Below are 18,701 nucleotides of genomic sequence, written 5' to 3'. Positions count from 1 at the left end.
CTGGTGCCGAGGGGCAGCCGACGGTACCGCGGAGCACCACTGCCTCCTCCCGCATCACCACCTCCTCCCCAAAACGTGATCCCCTCCCCTCTGGCACTGCTCAGGGCTGGGAGATAGGGGCAGTTTGCTGGGCCGGGGCAAAGCCGCCCCGGGCCCCTGCGCAACTAGAGGCGATGGGGACCGGCGCAGAGGTCCCCCTCCTCCAGGATGTCCACCTCGTCCTCGGGGTCCTGGAGCAGGAATGGGCCTGGATGGCCCTTGCGAGGCTCGGTGCCGGCCGCCTCGGGCAGCTCGGGCTCGGGGGAGCTCTGCTCCCGGTTCTCCTCGCTTCCCGTGTGCTTGGGATCCTCCTGGGTTTTCCGCAGCTGCTTTTTGTGCTTCATCCGCCGGTTCTGGAACCACGTTTTCACCTGGGGAGAGCATCAGGAGGGGGGAAATAATAACGGTAAATAGAAACGAGAAGGAAAAGGTAAGGATGCTACATGGGATACAGGAAAGGGGCAGACGCCGGTCCCTCCGCCCGGTACCTGAGTCTCGGAGAGGCTGAGAGCCGTGGCCAGCTCCACACGCTCGGGGGTGGAGAGGTACCGCTGGATCTCAAACCTCTTCTCCAAGCCGGAGAGCTGCGAGTCGGAGAAAACGGTGCGGGCTTTGCGGCGGCGGCAATGCTTCCCGGGCAGCTCGGCGTGAGCGTGGGGCTGGAAGAGGGCTGGCACCGGCATTCCTGGAGGGATACACGGCCGAGACCCGGGTAGGCTGCAGCTCCCGGAGCTGGGCTCTCCCCCTGCCTCCCTTAGCTTTCAATGATTATTTCGTTTATATCGTTTTTAAGGTCGTTTTATTGATTTAGGGGGTTTTCTTGCTCTAAAAACAAAGCTTTTCGCCCCTGCTGAACCCTTCCCAAGCAAAGCAAAGGCAGCGTGAGCAGTGCTGCCTTAAGCAGAGCCGGAGCGTGCAGCAAGGACAGGGGAACCATCACTCTCTTGACAATTAAACCACAACGAAAAGAAAGTAGGAAAACCGAGGGCAGCGCTGGAAAAGGCTGGGAGGGGAACGACCCTCCCGGCTCCACCGCTGCGCAACTTCCCATCTCACTTGGGATGTCCAGTGAGAGACTTTGGAGGAGGGTTTCCTTCCCTCCTTCCCTTCAGAGCCCGGGGAAGGGTGGCAAAGCCCCCCGTTCCGGCCGGGCAGGAGGAGCCTCTCTCCCGGCCCCGGGATGCGAAGCCAGAGCAGCCCTAGCGGTGCTGCTGGAGGTGGAAATATCAAAGCTCGGGCACTGTCTGGAGGGATAACGCAAGGAAAAAGAGATGCTATCGGTCCGAAAATAAAAGTAATTAAAAGTAATAAATAGAATATAAAGGGAAAGAGAAGGAGACCCTCGAGATATCGGGCAATTGGATGGATGGCAACCTGCAGCTCGGTGTGCTCCTTTCCCTGATAACGAAGCGGGGAACCGCAGCCCGGATCCAGGTGAAGGATGCAGAAAGATGCCCCGAAGGGCTTGTCCCGTCCTGGGCTGCGGCCTCTTTTCCCCACCCGGGTCTGCCTGGACTCAAACTCGGCAGGTTCCTTCCCGTGAAGGGCTGCACTTACCCGAGGTGGTGAGGAAATAGGGGTGATGGTGATGCTCCGGCTTGTGCAGGGCAGGGTGCGGGTGAGGCGCCAGGAGGGTCGGGGTTGGCATCAGGGGGTACCCATAGTCCAAGAGGGGGACGCGAGAGGCCAAGGAGCCGGGGAAGTGCTCGGGGGGCACCTCCCGCAAGGGCTTAGGCTTGTGAAGCAGGATGTCCTCGATGAAGAAGGATGTGGGCCTGGGCGCGGAGACGGGGTGCACTGGCGAGGTGAAGTTGAGGTTCATTTCGGTTGTGGTCCCCTTGGGCAGCAGGGAAGGGAGCGAGGCGGGCTGAGAAAGAGGGATGCAGGGGGCGAGGGAGCCGCGGGGCCGGGGGTGATAAATAGAAATAATTATAATAATGAATAAATTACTTTTTTTTTAAAAAAGGGAGAAAAAATAAACAGCAATAATAACAATAATTAAAAATAAATATCCCCCCCAGGCAGAAATGAAGGGAAGAGCCGGGGGATGCGATGCGGGCGGGCTCGGGCTGTGCGGGGAGATGCGCGCCTTTGAGGCGCAGGAGAAAGGGGGGTCTCCGGCGAACCAATCGCCATCGGCCGGGCGGGGGGAACGGGTCCTCCGGGCCACCCAAACCGCGCAGGGGGTGCGCAGCCTGCCCCCTGCGCACCGCACCTCAGCCCCGCAGCGCAGCGCAACGCAACGCAACCCACTCTCAGCCCCGGTGCGAGCGGTGGAGTCGGAGCTTTTTCCCAAAGACAAGGGTTTTATCCTCTTGCTTTTGTAAAGGCAAAAACTTGGGGGGGGGGGGGAATAAATCACTGCGCTTTGCTGAGCTGCCCCACGCTCCGCTCCTAACTTGTCCCTTGCAGTTTGTCCCTTCCGCTCAAGTTATTACCCCGCTGGGGTTTTGTTCCCGTCCATTCCCCACTCAGTGTTGTGCTAACTCTCCTTTTCTGTTTGTCTTCTATTTCCCCCCCCACCCCCGTAATCTGTAACATTCATTTCCCCGGAGTCAATTTGCTGAAATGAGGGTGATACACCACATCATAGCCGAGATAATTTCGGTGCGCATCGCAGAAAATTGCTCTAATTATTGATGTTAAACTCGGGGAAATTAAAAGAAGGCGCTTCTCCTTCATCTCCCGATTTTAAGCTCTAATTTGTTGAAATCGAGTTGCCATCACAATTCCAATCACTACCGTTAATAGTAAAAGTGTTCTAATAGAGGCAGAATTCGCGCAACCCATGCTATTAGATAATTAAGAAAGATGTTAGAAAGGCAAGTGCTAATCCTTGGGCACATGGACAGCATTTCCATCTGATCCAGCAGGTAGAACAAATTAATTACCAGAATCAATTAGTCCTAAAAGTACAGTTCTCAGGGAAGTGTAAGCCATGTCTTCCATATGGATGAGCTGGTAAATGGCAAATAGATGGGGGGAAACCTTTAAAAGAATAGAAATGGCAATCGTCCGGCTTTAATGAAGGTGGAACTCGGCTTTTCCAGCGGTGCCCGATGCCTCACCGGGAGAAGCCACGGGAGCCTTTATATAAAGGCAGTGCGTATTACAGCCGCCTCGCTTCCACGCGTGGATATACACATATATATGTATATATACACACATCCGCGGGTGCCACAGAGGCAGGAGCACTCCAGGAGGGACGGGGCTTGCTGCATCTCCTTGTGTTGCCACAAAATCCCCTATTTTTCTCCAGGAACCCCCCCTAAAGTTAAAACCCAGTAACAAACCTGTTGCAGGATCCCCTCCCAAAACGCCCATTGCAGCATCAGCCGGGATTTTGGCCGGGGGTGGGGTTAAAAATACAACAAGCTAACAACTTTCTCTGAGGAGCAAATGAGTAAAGCAAATGAATTAACAGTGATGAAATGGGTCTAATGCCCAACTTGTTAATGGAGGGAGCGCGGCCAGGGGCATGTAAGCTGCTTGACTGGCCATTTCATCAGCTGAGATTGCTTCTCCGGGGGGGTGCTGGGGCTTTACTCATCACTGGGGTATGTGTATGTATGTATTTAAAGGAGATCTGAAAGGTTAAAGACGTATTACTTCAGCCAGATTGGGCTTTAGGATTTAGGCAAGAGTTTACCTGCCTGACAGCCACAGCCACAGGGGCTCCCACTGCAGTCTTCACACCCAGGGGCTATTTAAACTCCACATTTCACGACTTTGTGACAGCAAGTGGGTGCCGGGTGCTTCCCACCATCCACAGGCATTGTTAGCATCTTTGCCCAACAAACCTTTCACCTCTCTTTCCCCTTTTGTCCTTTTCTGCCATAAAAGCACAGTGATGGGGATCCAGCAGTATGGATCCCACCCTGAGACCCTAAAACACTCTCAACCCTCGCAGCACCCATCCCCAGGATTAGCCTTTTCTACTGGCTGGCCAAACACATGCACACATAGGTACTTCTATGTAACAATTCCATTTGCTGCCAAATACACGGGTGAGTCAGGTCTTCAAATAAAACCTTTGTAGCCTCCTTTCAATGGAGCAGGGTCCCCCTTTGAGGCAGTCCCACCGCTTTTACCCAGATTTGGCAGAAACTTCCCCAAACCTGGGTAGAAGATGAGCTAAGGGTGGGAGAACAGGATGGACTGGGCTCAGTGCAAGGCAGGGAGAAGCAGCAGGTTTGGCTGCTTTACTCACTGTGTGTTTCCCTTGCCGTGGAGGGGGCAGCAGAATTACCCATTGATGCTGCACTCTCACATCCTCCTTCAAACACATTGTGGGACTGTATGACATCTCAGCCTGGAACCCCAAACAGGGCTCCTGCAGGGGCACGTGTCTGTGAACCCAGGTAGCCACACAACAATGGAGTTAGCTTGTTGTCCCTTCAATAAAATACATTATTTCTAATGGCTGAAAGAGCTTTATACACTTCGCTGGTAGCATAACAGAGGCACACATAACCCCCCTATAGGTATAGACACACACCCCCTTTAACGATTTAATAACACACATAATACACGTGTGCTTTGCTTACATAAGCACCGGTTGTCATTACTTGCACACTTAAGATGATTTGAAGGTATCACAGGAGAATTTTGCCCAGGAAACCAGATATCTATTTGACTTAAAACCGAGGGGGTCATTTAAAAGGTTGGTGCAGCTCCGCTGATGTTAAAGGCTTTATTTCATGTGTTGCATTAAGGATAAATTTGGTGTGGTTTAAAAATACATGCACTTACCTTCGCGTGGCTCTTGAAGAGGTAAGGTAGCTTGGGAGCCCAGCCTTTTCATGCCTTTCAAGACAAATCCACTCAAAAAGGAAGGGTTAAATTAAAACCAGACAGCCTCGGTATGGTCAAAATGGGAGCCTGGCTGCAGGAAAGAGGTCTGAAGAGCTCAGTTTGAGTAGCCACACACATAACATAGAGAGAGGTCTTTTGAACACAAAGCGTGGCTTAATGGAGAGTGTTCCATGCGTGATGCTTCAGGCAAAACCACTTCCCACCCTGAAGGAACAGGGTGCCTCTTCCCAGAGATAAAAACACTCCTGTCTTTTTCCCTTCCCAACTTCCTTTGCCCACATCTCCCATTTCTCCACAGGTATCCCAGCACCGTGCAAACTCCTCATGGAAAATCATGGCTCCTAGGAGCAGGGATGCTGTGCTCATGATGACAGATTCTATACCCCCAGCTTAACTGACATAACATCAAGGCAGTGGTGGGAAGCCCCTTTGGGACTGAGGTCTGCACTAGAAGCCTTTACTGGCATTTCAGTGTTTGCAAGCATGCCTTGCCACCGGCTCAACTTCAAGGAGGGCTCAGTGGATGGGCTGCATATTACAGCACCTGGCAGGTTGTTTCAGGATGGGCTGAGAGAAGGTAGGAGGGGAGAGAAAGTGTCAAAGAGGAGTTTACCTCCTAACCAGGGTTGATGGCAGCGCCAGGAGGATCCACCCAGGTCTTCCAAGGCTCCTAGCTGCCACCCCTTGGCTTTTGCTGCCAAGAATGGTAGCCTATGGACTGGCGTTCTCCATCATTTGTAGCTGAGATGAAGAGAAGTCAGAATGTGAAACAGAGAAGTAATCAGCCTGTTGGTTGTATTCCAAGACAGTGGTTAAAAGCTGGGTCTGTGTTATTCTGACAGAGTCACTGAATCTACCACAAACACCACTGCAATTTCAGGGCTACAGTTCTAGGTAAAAAGCACAGGAGGAGAAGGGAGTGTTGCTGATGCAAGGGAAGCACATTAAGAAGTGATTGACACAGGAAAGTACTTTTGAGGCTTGTATCATTACCAATAACAGCAAGAATGTTGGGGATAAAACCAGATATGGCATCAATGACCGGAAAAACAATATTTAAAGAGTAAGAGCTTAGAGTGTAGGTCCCTCACACAGCTATCCATGCATGGGCTCAGGGAGTTCACTCCTAAACCCACAATGTTATCTCTGTACTGAGATATTGCCTCGTTAGCTGATAATCCTGAGAATGTCTGAAGGCAGGGTACTTGCAAAAAGAGAATGAATGTGTTAATGTCTGTAAGTTTGGTCTAAAGACTTCCCCTAAAATAGTGACTCTTTTAAGACCTCAGATCTTTTTAGTTCCCTAATACATGTTTCCAACTTCAGCAGGGTTATCTGTGCTGCTCCAAACCACAGCGAGATTATTCCTGCTTTCTTTCTTCTCAATGAGTCAGAAATGGGGAGGGAGGCTTAGAAGTTTCCCTGGGACCTGCTTTCAATTACTCTTCATTTGGTTACATATCAATTCCCCCTCATCCTGCCACCAGCCCATGGGCCTTGCTTACTCCCTCGAGGCGAAGGTGATTATTTCGCCCAAGACCATCTGTACTTTGGGATCCCTGCTAATCCTTTGCTCTCAGAAAAATCCATTCTTGCTGCCGTAGCCACTGCTTTGCTGCTGCCTTCTGCACTTTAATGCTTATTTGCTTCCTTTCATTCCAGCTGTGTTACAATCATCTGCACAGCTCGACAGTTTGATTCACTTTTTTGCTTTAATGACTCAGAACCTCCCTTGTTTCCCTAATTTCATGACATATGAACTTTGTACATCCTTATTTTTAACCTTTGGGGCAGGATAATCCCCGTCTCATCCATTCAACCTTTATTTTCCTGCCATTGATTTCCTACCGTTCTTTGTCTTTTTCCTTTGATTATTTCTCATACTCTTTCTGTAGCTCTTGAAAACCTCATACGCCTTTTCTACTTGGAATACTTTGAATATGGTATTGGCACAAAACAGAAGTAACTTGTACAAAAGCCAATGGCTCGTATATACCTAAATGACACAAATACTTTGCTGCTTTTCGATCCCTCTCTTTACTTCCCAGCTTTAAAGTGTCTCATTTGGAGACCTTAAAAGTAAAAACCACACAAACAATGCATTCCAAGGTCAGGGGAAGCTGTTATGACACCCAGTCTCACCCTATGAATCACATAAGTCAGAGTTTCAGCCAGTAACTCCTGTATTGAACTCAAGAGAAGACATTGAACATAGGCAGCCTGTGCAATAAGAGTACCAGTCTTTATATTACATCTGGAACATCACAATATGTACATAAGAAATAAATGCTTAGAAATAAGGTGAATGAGCCACTTTTCTCTTATCTCTAGCAAGCTTCTCTATTCATCTGTATATTATGACTGAAGACCTGTGATTATTTACAAACTCTACACTAAGCTCTTGTAAATATCATTCAGCCCTCAATTAAAAGGTCAATTTCTACTGGAGTAGCTTTACCACTCAGAACAAGTCTCAACATCCTGCCTTATACGCAAATTGTCATATCCTCTTACACTGAGGTTGAAGATGTACACAAATGTGTACACTCGTCCCTCACTCCATGTGTGTCACATGCACAGTGATGGCACAAAGTGATGCTGTCTTAGCTGATTATTTTGTTAAAAGAAGAGGAATCATTCTTTAGTGAAAGATAATTAAACCTTTTCCTTTCATGTTTGCTCCAAACATGATTGCAAAACTAGTTGGACCTAGTTTACTAAAAGATAACCTTTTTGATGATCAAAGGAAGAGATTGGTTCCATTACTTGCATTAGTCAGAGTTGTCTGTGCTGTGGCCTTCAGAATAAAGGGAGAAATGTACTTTAGAAAGATCTGAGTAACACACTTTACTGGAAGCATTTTTGTATTATATAGCTTCTTGACTGTTTCAGCTTACTCTGTATCTGTGCACTTTATTTTAAGCACTCCAGAAGTGGATGACAGGTCTGGGGGAAAACAGATAGAATCCAGTCAACATCTCACAAATGCATCTTCAAATAATGCCTTAAAAGTGGAAATTACATTTGGAAATGGTATTTTGTACATTTCCAAGGATGAGGTATTCAAATGGCAATCTGATGTAAGAGAACATAGTCCAATGTTAAAAACACTTTGTCACATTTGTCAATGTTATTTTAAAATGGAAATGTTAAAGTGTGCTGGCTCACCTGGAACAAGTAATTCAGGCAGATGCCTCATAATAAATCAGTAAGGTAACATTTGGATGATCACAGAATCCTAGAATGGTTTGGGTTGGAAGGGACCTTAAAGCTCATCCAGTTCTAACCCCCTGCCACGGGCAGGGACACCTTCCACTAGACCAGGTTGGTCCAGCCTGGCCTTGAACACTGCCAGGGATGGGGCAGTCACAGCTGCTCCGAGCAACTACTGTGATTATACCAGACTTCAAAAGATAAACTCAATTTATTTAGTTCTGCACTATTTGGTTCAGCCCAGCTATTCCTCGCTCTTTCTGACATCTCATTTTAATATGATTTCATGCTAAAAGACCCCGAGGCTTGCACATCCCTTTCTAACTCTCCTCTTTCCCCTTACCATGATAAGGTTGCAGCAGAGCAGCCCATTTCAGTCACATTGGCTGGACAATTAGCAGTTCCAAACATGCACTGTCCCTAAAGCGTTTCATAAGGCAGGGACTTCATTATTGCAGTGTGAGGCTGGAGGAACCACACTGACCCCTCGCTCCCCCAAAACCCCATTGCTTCTTTAGGGTCTGGTGTGGCAAAAGCACAGGAGTTAGCTCACGGGAGGATGCTATAGCGATTGGAACAGTTTCAGCAGGCAGGGAGAGAAATGCAGCTGAAAAGCTGAGCATGGTTTTTCATGCTGAAGGAAAGCAGGGGTCCCCTTCCAGCCATTCCCTGCTGTCAGTGTTGGCACCTAACGCAGCTAACAGGCTCCCTCTTCAGTTACTGCAGAAAGCAAGGTTCCTCAGGGGGACGGGGGATGTATGGCCAGGGCCTATTCAAGCAACAGGACAGCACTATAGGATCATCTTTAATTAATTGTTAGAGTCTATCAGTGCTTCTAAGAGGAGCGGTAACTTCCTGACAGACATAACTGGACTATGGGATCAGTTTTCCATCTTGTGTGCATGCTAAAGAGTTTTCTATATGGGATAAATGCATTCTGGGTAAGAAAAAGACTTCTGTATGTCAAGTTTTCCAAGGACCCCCCTCCAATAGACAAACCATTGCATAAAAAGTTTGGCATTTCTTTTATGAGATGCATGATGGAAAACTGCACAGACTGATTCTTTACTTATAGGGCACTCAAGTTGAATTCTATTTTGCTCTGGGTTCATCTTCTTTTTAGAAAGTATCTTAATAAGGAGTTATGGAGCTTCCTAGTTCATAAATATATTATCTGCTTTCCAAAGCTGATGCTATAAATGATCAATGCAATGGAATCACTAGGCTCACCGATGCAAAGAAAGGATTTGTTCAATGCCAAAACGTGCTTTACTTTTCCTTTGACTTTAGGGAGGGGGATCAAGACTTGGCATTCAACAGCCTACAGCCATCGTTGCAAATTAACTTGCCATTTGTTATTATAGATGGAAAATTAAACCCACAAGTCCAACAGGTCAAGAGCCATAAGCTTGAACAGAGGAAAACAGCAGCACAATTACGAGAAACAACATATCATACAAAACAGCCTCAAAGCTGAGGGGGTGTTTTAGAATATCATAACCTTGTGCATCTTTCTCACAGGTCCCAATAGGAGACGCGTGTGTGCACGCTTGTGTGTGTGCTCGTCTGTGCATTTCCAACTGAGATCAGTACTTGAGTCTCCAAGTAAGTGCAAAAAGGAGAATTTTCCAGTTTGTATCCTCTGGCAAATGCAATTTCCCTCCCAACACACATTAAATTCATTTAGCCTAGTGCATTTTTAATAGACATTATTCATCTATTACCTTAATGAGCTTGTGGTGAAAGCATATTGCCTCCCAATTTTAACAAAAGCAGTCTAATATTGCTGCAGCTTTTTCCCCTTTTGCCTTCTAAGGCAACAGCACGGAGGGGGGAAGAAAAAAAGCTATAGAGACAGATAAGGTTTTTATTCTGAGTCACAACACTACATTAAGAATAAAACCTTCCACTTAAACACTTAAATGAAAACATCGAGAAACTAATTTACCATTTGTAACCACATGATTTAAGTAGGAGCAGCTTTAATTTTCTTCCCATTTTCCTCATATTCAATGTGAGCCCACATTAGATTTCACTGGCTCAAATCACAACACTTAAAGCCACTTTCATTTTCTTTTTGATTAAATAATTGAAATTCCTGTCACTGCCTGCACTTTACTAGCACACAAATTTTATGTGTAAAGATAAATAATCTTTTTTTCTCCCTTCCCTGCTCATAGGCTTTTTTCCCCCTCTTTTTTTTTTTTTTTACCCTTTTTTTTTCAGTTTAATCTTAAAAGCAGGCAAGGTTTAGCTTATTGATGGTTCCATAAAATGGATCAGTGCTCCATTCACCTATTTCGTGGAATTATACCGCTCCCATTAAGTGATTGTTTGGAGAAATTATGGAAAGCCATCTTCTCTAATTTAGCTGTCATCGGGGTAAGGTTATTGCTATCCAATCCTAAAAGGACAGGAAGCCCGGTTACCCGTGTGCTCTTCCCTCTCCCACACGCACATCCATTAATGTCTGAAGCCTTGATTTTTATTGAAGTATTTGTTTCAATTAGGGTAACAAGTCTTATTAATGCTCCCTAATAAGTTACTCTGACAAAATTCAAGCCACTTCCCATCGCAGTGATGTGAAGGGCCTGGTCAATATGCAGCATCAATTGGCATTGCCTGTAATGAGCAGTGGATTCGAACACAGCACCCTGCTCAATGGAGAAACAAACAAGAGTCAAGAGTCACTTCTAGCACAACCTGCAGGGCTGCAGCAAAGCCCAGTTCCATTTCTTTCGCTTCCCACCCTAAACTGTGGGAGAGAATTAGCACCTTTTAAAAGCCTCTAATGGATCTTACCTAGCAGTAAGCACGCTGAAGAGGATGGTGGCAGCTTGCTGTCTTCATCCCATGTGGCCTTAGGCCATGAGGGTAGACAGTTGTCACATCCCCAGGGGACAAGGAGGTGCTCAAACAAGGCAGCTTCATGAACATTGGGGTTGAGCATCATTTCTGGCTTAGGCATTGGAGCAACCAACCCTGCATAAGCTTTGGTCTGAGTCCCCTGAAGGCTGGAGGGGTCTGACATGATTTACAAGGATGTCTCTGCAGCAGTTATAAATGAAGACAGAAACCAGAGCACAAGTCTAAATCAAACCACATTGTAAGACTGGCAAAGATTAGGGTAACAACACTGCCTTGCAAATAGCTTTGTACTAAGTAGGACTGGCAGCCAGCTCAAGAGCTCTCCTCATCCATCTCCCTGCTCCCTCACTTCCCACCTGGAAAGGGATGGGTCTGAACTCCTCTCCAATTCCTGCTCCCACAATCACCATGATGTTTAGATGCTCTCTATCAGCAATGCCATCCTAATCACAAGTTTCATTCCTCAGCACACAGCAACTCCTATTTTCTTAGAAGGAAAAGTCAGGATACATTTACCATTCCCACAGAATAGCAATATCTGCTGGCCTCATACCCTCTCCAAAGCAGTGATAGCTCTGAATTCTGTATAGAGTGCTTTGAGAGCTTCAGATGGTGTCTGGGGTTTCTAACTGCTTTTGCTGAGCTGGAGACTGCCTTTTTCTGCCAGGCTGGTCAAGCTTGTCACATACACTATAAGGAAAAATGATAAAGGTGGCTTTAATTTTCATACACGTCAGCCCATTACACACCATTTAGAAGCTATGGAAAAGCAAAACCAAGCCTCCAGAGGGAAATTTGCCACCAGCAGTTGCAAGTTAGGTCCAGAAGTTAGGGACCTTTCTGTGAATAAGGCAATGCAATAGGTCAGCCACAGCTTTTAATGCTGAAAGGAGGCCCAAGAAACAGAAGAAAAACATCTTTGTGAATGCCCCTCCCTTCCCCTCTAACTATTCACCCTGGAGGACATTGTTAACATATAATAACTGAGCATGTCAGAATCAATTAGGCAACTCATAATAAGGCAGATGCTGCTATTGTGAGGACGATGCAGTGGAAGTATGGGTATAGGAAGGCGCTCAGCACAGCCCGGGTTAAGCAGATATGATGCTAATTGAATTCTTGCTGGCAATTTTTCACCCCTAAATGAACAAGAAAGAGAGGAATCTTAGAGTCTCATCTGTTTAGCTTGTGAACAGTCAAATGTTTTCAAGCCCAGTAAATGAGCAACCTAATCCACAGGGATGTTAGCAGGAGGGGGCTCTTTAAACACCCCAAACCCCACTATGTTCAGTGTGGGTTGTGCCTGCTCCCACCACACCAGCAGGGATCAGGGAGTTGGGTATTTTATTTAGCCTGAAGGAAATTGAGCATCCTGGTGGTTTTTCCTTGTCCAGAGGCTGGATATCCCACACAAGTGGGCTTTTCATGCTGCCATTACCATACCAGCCTATCACTGGCTCCAGGGCACTTCCAGAGCTTTAAGGAGGCTCTGAGAGCACAGATATTGCAATACAAATGGAAGAAAGACTGAATTAGAGCCTGAGCACCTGAACTAAAAACTGCTCCTCTCCATGCCCCTTTATTGCTAAACCTCCACCTATAAACCTGCCTCTTAAAACTCGCCCTTTGCCTTGGTAAGACCTAGCTTCAATCACTGGTGTTTAAACCTATTCAGATGCTCCCTAAGCAGCCTCTGAACACCAAGCAGATGGAGATACCTGCTGGGCAGGAAAGCACCAAGACCTCATGCTCTCCTCAGTGGTGCTCAGCCTTCCCCAGGCCCTGAAAAGAGAAACAAGACCTTTCCCTGGAAGTTTAGATGCTGTTTTCCAGGTTAAGCTTCACTAAAGTGAAGGTGACTCCCAGCATTGTACATGGATTAAAACCTAAATTCCAGGGTTAAACCTGCTGGGTATGATTTTTTTTTGGCTAACGGCCTTGCTTTTTATTACTACTGGCACAAAAGAAGTGATTTCTCCTCCACCTCATAGTTATCAATGAGTAATTAAGTCTCTTCTAGTAACTCCATGTCAAGAAGGCCTTTTAAATTAGAATATTTTCCATTTGATTTTGTTAGCTGCTAAATGAAGATTGGGAAAAATAGGCTAATTGCAGCTATCCTAATTAAGTTCCTACAATAACCCATAATTACACCTCTGTTTATCACCTTTGTGCTGGCCACTTTAACCTGTTGTGCTTTGTAATTAGGATGTCTGTGGCAGGGGCTGTAAGCTAACATCTCTCTGCTGCTCCACATAGAGTTTTGATTGCAAGTGTGGAAACAAACTCTGTGTCTGTGAAACCATAATTGGGGTAATCTATGAGGTTGCCTTATTAGCAGTAAACCTGGGTCAGAGAGATGGGCTGAGTTTAAGCATGCCAGGTGAATCTAAGTGTATTTTACTGAAGAGAAATCGTGGCATTACTTCTGAGCAGCACTAACGTGGTCTTTTTGGAGGGCAGAGAGGAGCCAGAGTTTAATCTCAGATCACCAGTGTTCCAATAACAAACCCTTGTCTCCTAATAAAAGCACACTTGTCTCAAATTGGGGGGGATTGTCAGTCCTGTAAGGATAAAGCTCTACATAAGCCCCATAATCAAAGCTTTGGCAGAACCAAATCAGTGCCACACTGTTTATCAGTTGTGAAGGATCATAGAACAGTTAGGGTTGGAAAGGACCTTAAGATAATCCAGTTCTAACCCCCCTGCCATAGGCAGGAACACCTCACACTAAACCATGCCACCCAAGACTCCATCCAACCTGGCCTTGAAACATGAAGTTTATAGTAAGACACAGACAAAAAAGAGAAGAAAAAGGAGGGGATGCGATCTTTGCACCAAACAACACTGCCTTTATGGGAATACTCAGAGGAAGGAAAGAAGAAATTTGTTAAATCACATCATTTTACTGCTCTGGAATAAAGGGCACCCAGCACTGCCCACACTTACGAGGCCATTCAGAGCTGATTTATCGCTTGAGACCACAGAGACAAAATCAAGCCATTACAGCCTTTTAAAAGCTTTCTTGCAACAAACTAAAAATATCCATTGCTGACAGATGCAAGCTGTCAATAAGGAATTTAAGAACTCAGTATGGAGTGTGGAAAGAGTGCAAAGTCTTGATAAACATCTCAAATTGGGTCTTACTCAGTGGGAAACAAGTAGTTTATAGTGGTAATTGTAAAGGGCATTTTACATGGAATCAATTAAATGAAAATCTTTTAAAGCCTTTTTAAAAAGAGACCTTTTTAAGTTAACAGGTGATTTTAATTGGAACCATGCGACTTGCATCCCAGGAGGTGGGTTGGGTCTTTTTGTTGAGGTTTTCTTTTTGGAAGCATTCAATATAGAGGAAAATCGATACACTTCCATCAGCATTGGAACTCCTAGAGTCTTGCAAGTTGAATAGTGAAACTAAGCAAGGAATTACAGTTCCCTCTGGCCTTGACAAGCAATTAAATATGTCTCCCTCATAACTCCTTACTTGTGAAGGATGCAGGAGAGTTTACCAAGACTCAGTTACCTTGGGGTAATTATTCTTGGTCAGAATCCTCTGCCATAACATTCTGTAAAAGCAGACATTTTGAGAGAGAGCTTACCTTTAGAGATGTCAAACATCCCAGCTCATACAACCAAAAACAGAGATTGAATGTGAGCAACAGCTTACTTTTAAACTCCTTTTCTTACTTCTTCACAACCATAAAGGATGCTGTGCAGAATTACCACAAAGGATGCTGTGCAGAATTACCATAAAGGATGCTGTGCAGAATTACCATAAAGGATGCTGTGCAGAATCACCACAAAGGATGCTGTGCAAAACTACCAGCTAGCAGGCAATGCCTGTGAGCCCAAGGGACTAACACCACGAGCAAAAAATCCTTCCCTCCAAAGCGAATGACACTTTCAGCAGTTGCCTTTTAGAGCTGGTGGATTCCTTTGCTTTCCATTGCTCTGTACTCCATCAAATCTAGCACTGTTTGCCCTGCAAAGCTGCAAGGTGTGATCCAGAAACAACAGCTACCTACCTGGGAGGAGGCTACGGAAAACCAGGGGAAGGAATAACAGGCTTGGAAGCTGTTCCCTGTGTGGAGCCCTGGAGGCAGATATTAGCTGAGCTAACATGTGGATCCCTTCTTCCTTGCAAACAGACTCATCATCTAAGGGTCAAAGGGAAATGTCTACCGGATCTAATCCTAACAAGGATAGATGAGATCCAGGGGCAGATGAGTTGCTCCTGGAGGGGGAGGAAGGTTTGCAGACCTGCCAAGAGGGTAAAACAGGGGTGGCAGAAAAGGTAACAAATGCATCACAGAACCTACCTGTGGATTCTTTGCTACCATTTAAACCAGAGCTCATCCCTTCAACAAGGGATGATAAGTCTTTGACAGTGCTCCCTTTCGCTAGCATTAAACAACTACTGCCCGTGAATTGAAACATGTCCATTAGAGCTCCAGCAGAAGAGCATTCCCCAGAGGAATACACAGAGGGAGAGAGCAAGGGCAGCCCAGCTTGCCCAGCAGAACTGGTCCCCTTCACACTGCAGGAGTGTCAGCAGCTCCTGGGAACTTACTGTGATCTTTGCAAGAGCCAGTGTGTGTGCTCCTCAAAGCAACCCTGGAGCTACATCTCCAACAGTGAAAACATGCCAGTCTCTAAAAGAAACATTCAGGCCTCCTGGGGGTGGAAAAAGGCCTGCAGAAATGGGCTGGCTAGATGCTAGGAGGAGTTTAAGGAGGCACAAGACTAGGGGTGGAGCATCCCAGCATCTCTCTAGTGGTTCCATCCTCCCTGAACTGTAGGATTAAGAGGCCAGCAAGGTTGAAGACATTAGGCATTGCCATGAGTTTATGTGTTCAGGTCACAGGAAACATGAAAGCCCCTGTAAGCATTGAAATAACACCTATCTGCTGCCTGCTTGACCAATTATCATGGTAGCTTTGTACCCCTCCTGCCCTTCCCTAACCCTGCAGTGCTTTTCTGGTACTAACACATACAGTATTCCCAAACCAATGGGTGATGGAGCAGCTCCAAAAAGCCATCAATGCCTTCTGTGGGGAAACTGAGGCACAGCCAGCGAATCACTGCACGGAGGGGAGGATGCAGCAATCCAGCCTCCGCATCCTCAGCATCGCTCCTGCTCTTCCTCCGCGGAATTGATGTGCTTCTGCCGTGCACTAAGTGATTAGTCTGGGGCTTCGCTGAGTGTAAAGTTATGGAGCGAGAGATCCAATCACAGGCACAACTCCAGTTGTGCTACAGGCCTATCTGAAAGGGTAAGTGTTCTGCAGTTTTTTTCATGCCTGCAACAATCTAGACAAATAGGCTTTTAAATTAAGCAGTGATTTGGAATATAAGTGAGTGCATTTAAGCTGCTAAGAGATGGAAAGATCCTAATGGCTGAAATATTTGTCATATCACAAATAAACTGGCTGTATCGGGAGCTACTAATATAACTAATTTTGACCAAATCCTTCTCTGCTCTGTGCTAGGAAATGAGGTCAGCACAGGTTGAGGCAACATAAAATGAGCAGCTGCCTGAAGGCAGCACAGAATACTGATAACGGACTCTGCAGAAACTCCATCGCCTGCCCATGGACGAAAGGAATCAGTTTGTTCAAATTAAGATATAGCTTTGCCAGAGCATCCAGGGTTTTAATGAAAAGGTGCCAATGACTAGAGGCTTCCAATGGAGCCGGAATACAAATGCATGCCGAGATACTTCCTCAAAGCCTCCCTAGGCTGGGACTCATCCGGTTTTACCCATACATCAATCGTGAGGTCTGGGTGATGTTTGAAAGGCACCGGGGTGTGAGAGAGGGCAGGAGGGGATCCCGGGGCAGCCAATGAGAGTCCTGCAGTTCCTTTGGTTCTTATGGGGCTTTTCAGTTACAAGATTGAACCCTGACTTCATCTGCTGCTCGCAAGGAGGAAAGGTGACATGAAGAGGAATTTAGGAACAGCTCTTGCACCTCTAGAAGTTCAGGAACCAAGAGCAACCCCCTCCCAAACCACCTCATTTCTGCCATGCCCCTGTGCTATCCTGTAACACAAGATGCTCTAAGCTGCCATGTCGAGGATAACATACCCGGGGAAGAGAGGCAAATGCTCTGTGTCAGAAGATGCAGCAACAGACTGTGTTTTGCCTATCATGCTTTTAAGTGTGCCTCAAACATTTGGGACCAAGTGGGATGCAGTCATACTGTGGTTGGGTGAGAAAAACAACGTGATTGTTTTCATTCTCTTAAAAACCCATCAAGAACACTTTGGAAGAGGAATTTCCTGCCTCCTTTACAGGCATTACCAGCCTGGCTTTGAATAAGGGGAGGATTTTGGTCATAGTAACTGGTTCTTTTAATCCCTAGACCCCAAATCAATCAAACGGGAAACTGAGGCACAAAAGGTCATCTAGAAACTGAGTGCCTTCTCCACCATGGCAGTCTGGGAGTGACTCCACCATAGCAAAAACAGCTCGGAGAGGGGACCAGGCATTCAGTTATCATTTGGGATGACCCGTTAAGGCAGGTTCACTCACATATAAACCCATCTACTTGTGCCACGAGAGAGCGGCTCTCCCGGGATCAATACACAAGAGAGCTTAGGCACGGGAGCAGCGACCACTTGGGAGCATCAGCCAATTTAAGGAAAATAAGATCAACATGGATTAGCAATAAAACTTAAAGCTTGCTACATTTCCTAAATGGAACGGTACAAGGGTTCATATTTGATAACCATTAAATGGTTTAATGAAACAATTATAACCCAGACTCCTGAGCCAGGCCACAATCAATAACTATGAGCTCTAAGCAACAGCATGATCCAAGTTCTGCCATTTTCACAGTGCTCCCCAGCAGGCAGAGTGCGCGACTATAAATGCAATTGACAGTAAAGTTGCATTAAAACATCCCCATCAAGGGCAATAATAGATTAAAGGCTACTGAGGCGCTGCAGTTGGCTGGTCAATATGCTTTATTTTCTGCATCACCCCCAATTTTGCCACCCTCTCGTATACTATTAGCGGGAGTCGATTTGCTGTCAATGAGTAGCCCTGGCAAAAGATGCATTAATGCACGCTCACAAAAGCAGTGCGCATGGCATTATCACTTCACTCACTTTCAAATTACAGCCTAATGCTGTCTCCAGGCAGCTTGTGACACGTTAACACTATGTGCGGTTTGCTGCTATCGGGCTAAATATTTCATGTCTAAAGATTTCAGCAGAGATTTGATGACAGAAATAAACTACTGCCCAGTGGGAAGTCATTCCCAACAATAGGATTTGGCATTGCTGAAACATCGACAGAAAAGGGATGATGATGATGATGATGTGGGATAGTGGAAGAAGAGCGTAAGAAGCATGAGGAGGGCTGAGCAAAGGGCTGCTGAGGACCCATTTTCCTGCTAACTAAAAGCAGTGTTATTCATCAGTCCAGAAGTGATTGGATGTAACCAGGCTTAGGTGCTGTTGCTGCTTCTAAATGGCAAAGAATTCACCATGATACATGAAACACAGGCAGATATGGCCAAAGCTCATAAACCAGCCTGTACCACATCTGCCTGTGCATCTCCCTACCACAGGTTGTATTATCCTTTAGAGCTAGTGGAAACGGCCTTGAAGGCATTACTGATCTGAGGTTGAGGGCCCGGCTGCCTTGCTGCTAGTGAAAGCCTTTATTGGGTGCACAGCTCAAAGGCAGCAAACCTATTAATCCTTCCTTTCTCAAGGCCCCAGGACCTCTGCATTGACTGCCTCCTCCAGCAAGCGCTCCT

General features: G+C 46.2%; 1 protein-coding gene across 4 annotated transcripts; it reads right to left on the bottom strand.

Annotated features, from left to right (window-relative positions):
• On the bottom strand, nt 1-5,879 carry BSX (brain specific homeobox). Of its 4 annotated transcripts, none has more exons than XM_061368500.1 (5): nt 5,468-5,879; nt 4,792-4,939; nt 1,597-1,906; nt 528-724; nt 1-410 (listed from the first exon to the last, which is right to left on the bottom strand). In XM_061368500.1, the coding sequence occupies exons 3-5, from the start codon at nt 1,859-1,861 to the stop codon at nt 165-167; spliced, it is 708 nt and encodes a 235-aa protein (XP_061224484.1). In that variant the 5' UTR covers nt 1,862-1,906; nt 4,792-4,939; nt 5,468-5,879; the 3' UTR covers nt 1-164. The 4 variants fall into 4 exon arrangements, with proteins under 4 accessions (XP_061224484.1, XP_061224482.1, XP_061224486.1 ...); XM_061368498.1 differs by having other exon boundaries at nt 4,792-4,924; XM_061368502.1 differs by having other exon boundaries at nt 4,792-4,862.
• Between the last annotated feature and the right edge of the window lie 12,822 nt (nt 5,880-18,701).

This window comes from Neopsephotus bourkii, unplaced genomic scaffold, assembly GCF_033783945.1.
Source record: "Neopsephotus bourkii isolate Nb327-2 ecotype Australia unplaced genomic scaffold, CSIRO-AGI_Nbou_v1 NB_1433, whole genome shotgun sequence".
NCBI classification, from domain to species: Eukaryota; Metazoa; Chordata; class Aves; order Psittaciformes; family Psittacidae; genus Neopsephotus; species Neopsephotus bourkii.
This window is presented reverse-complemented; position numbering and strand designations above follow the sequence as displayed.

Coding starts and splice junctions, on each gene's coding strand:
- BSX (XM_061368500.1), bottom strand. CDS start 1,861: ATGAACCTCAACTTCACCTCGCCAGTGCACCCCGTCTCCGCGCCCAGG. Junction 725..1,596: donor CTATTTCCTCACCACCTCGG/GTAAGTGCAGCC, acceptor GTATCCCTCCAG/GAATGCCGGTGCCAGCCCTC. Junction 411..527: donor TCAGCCTCTCCGAGACTCAG/GTACCGGGCGGA, acceptor TGCTCTCCCCAG/GTGAAAACGTGGTTCCAGAA.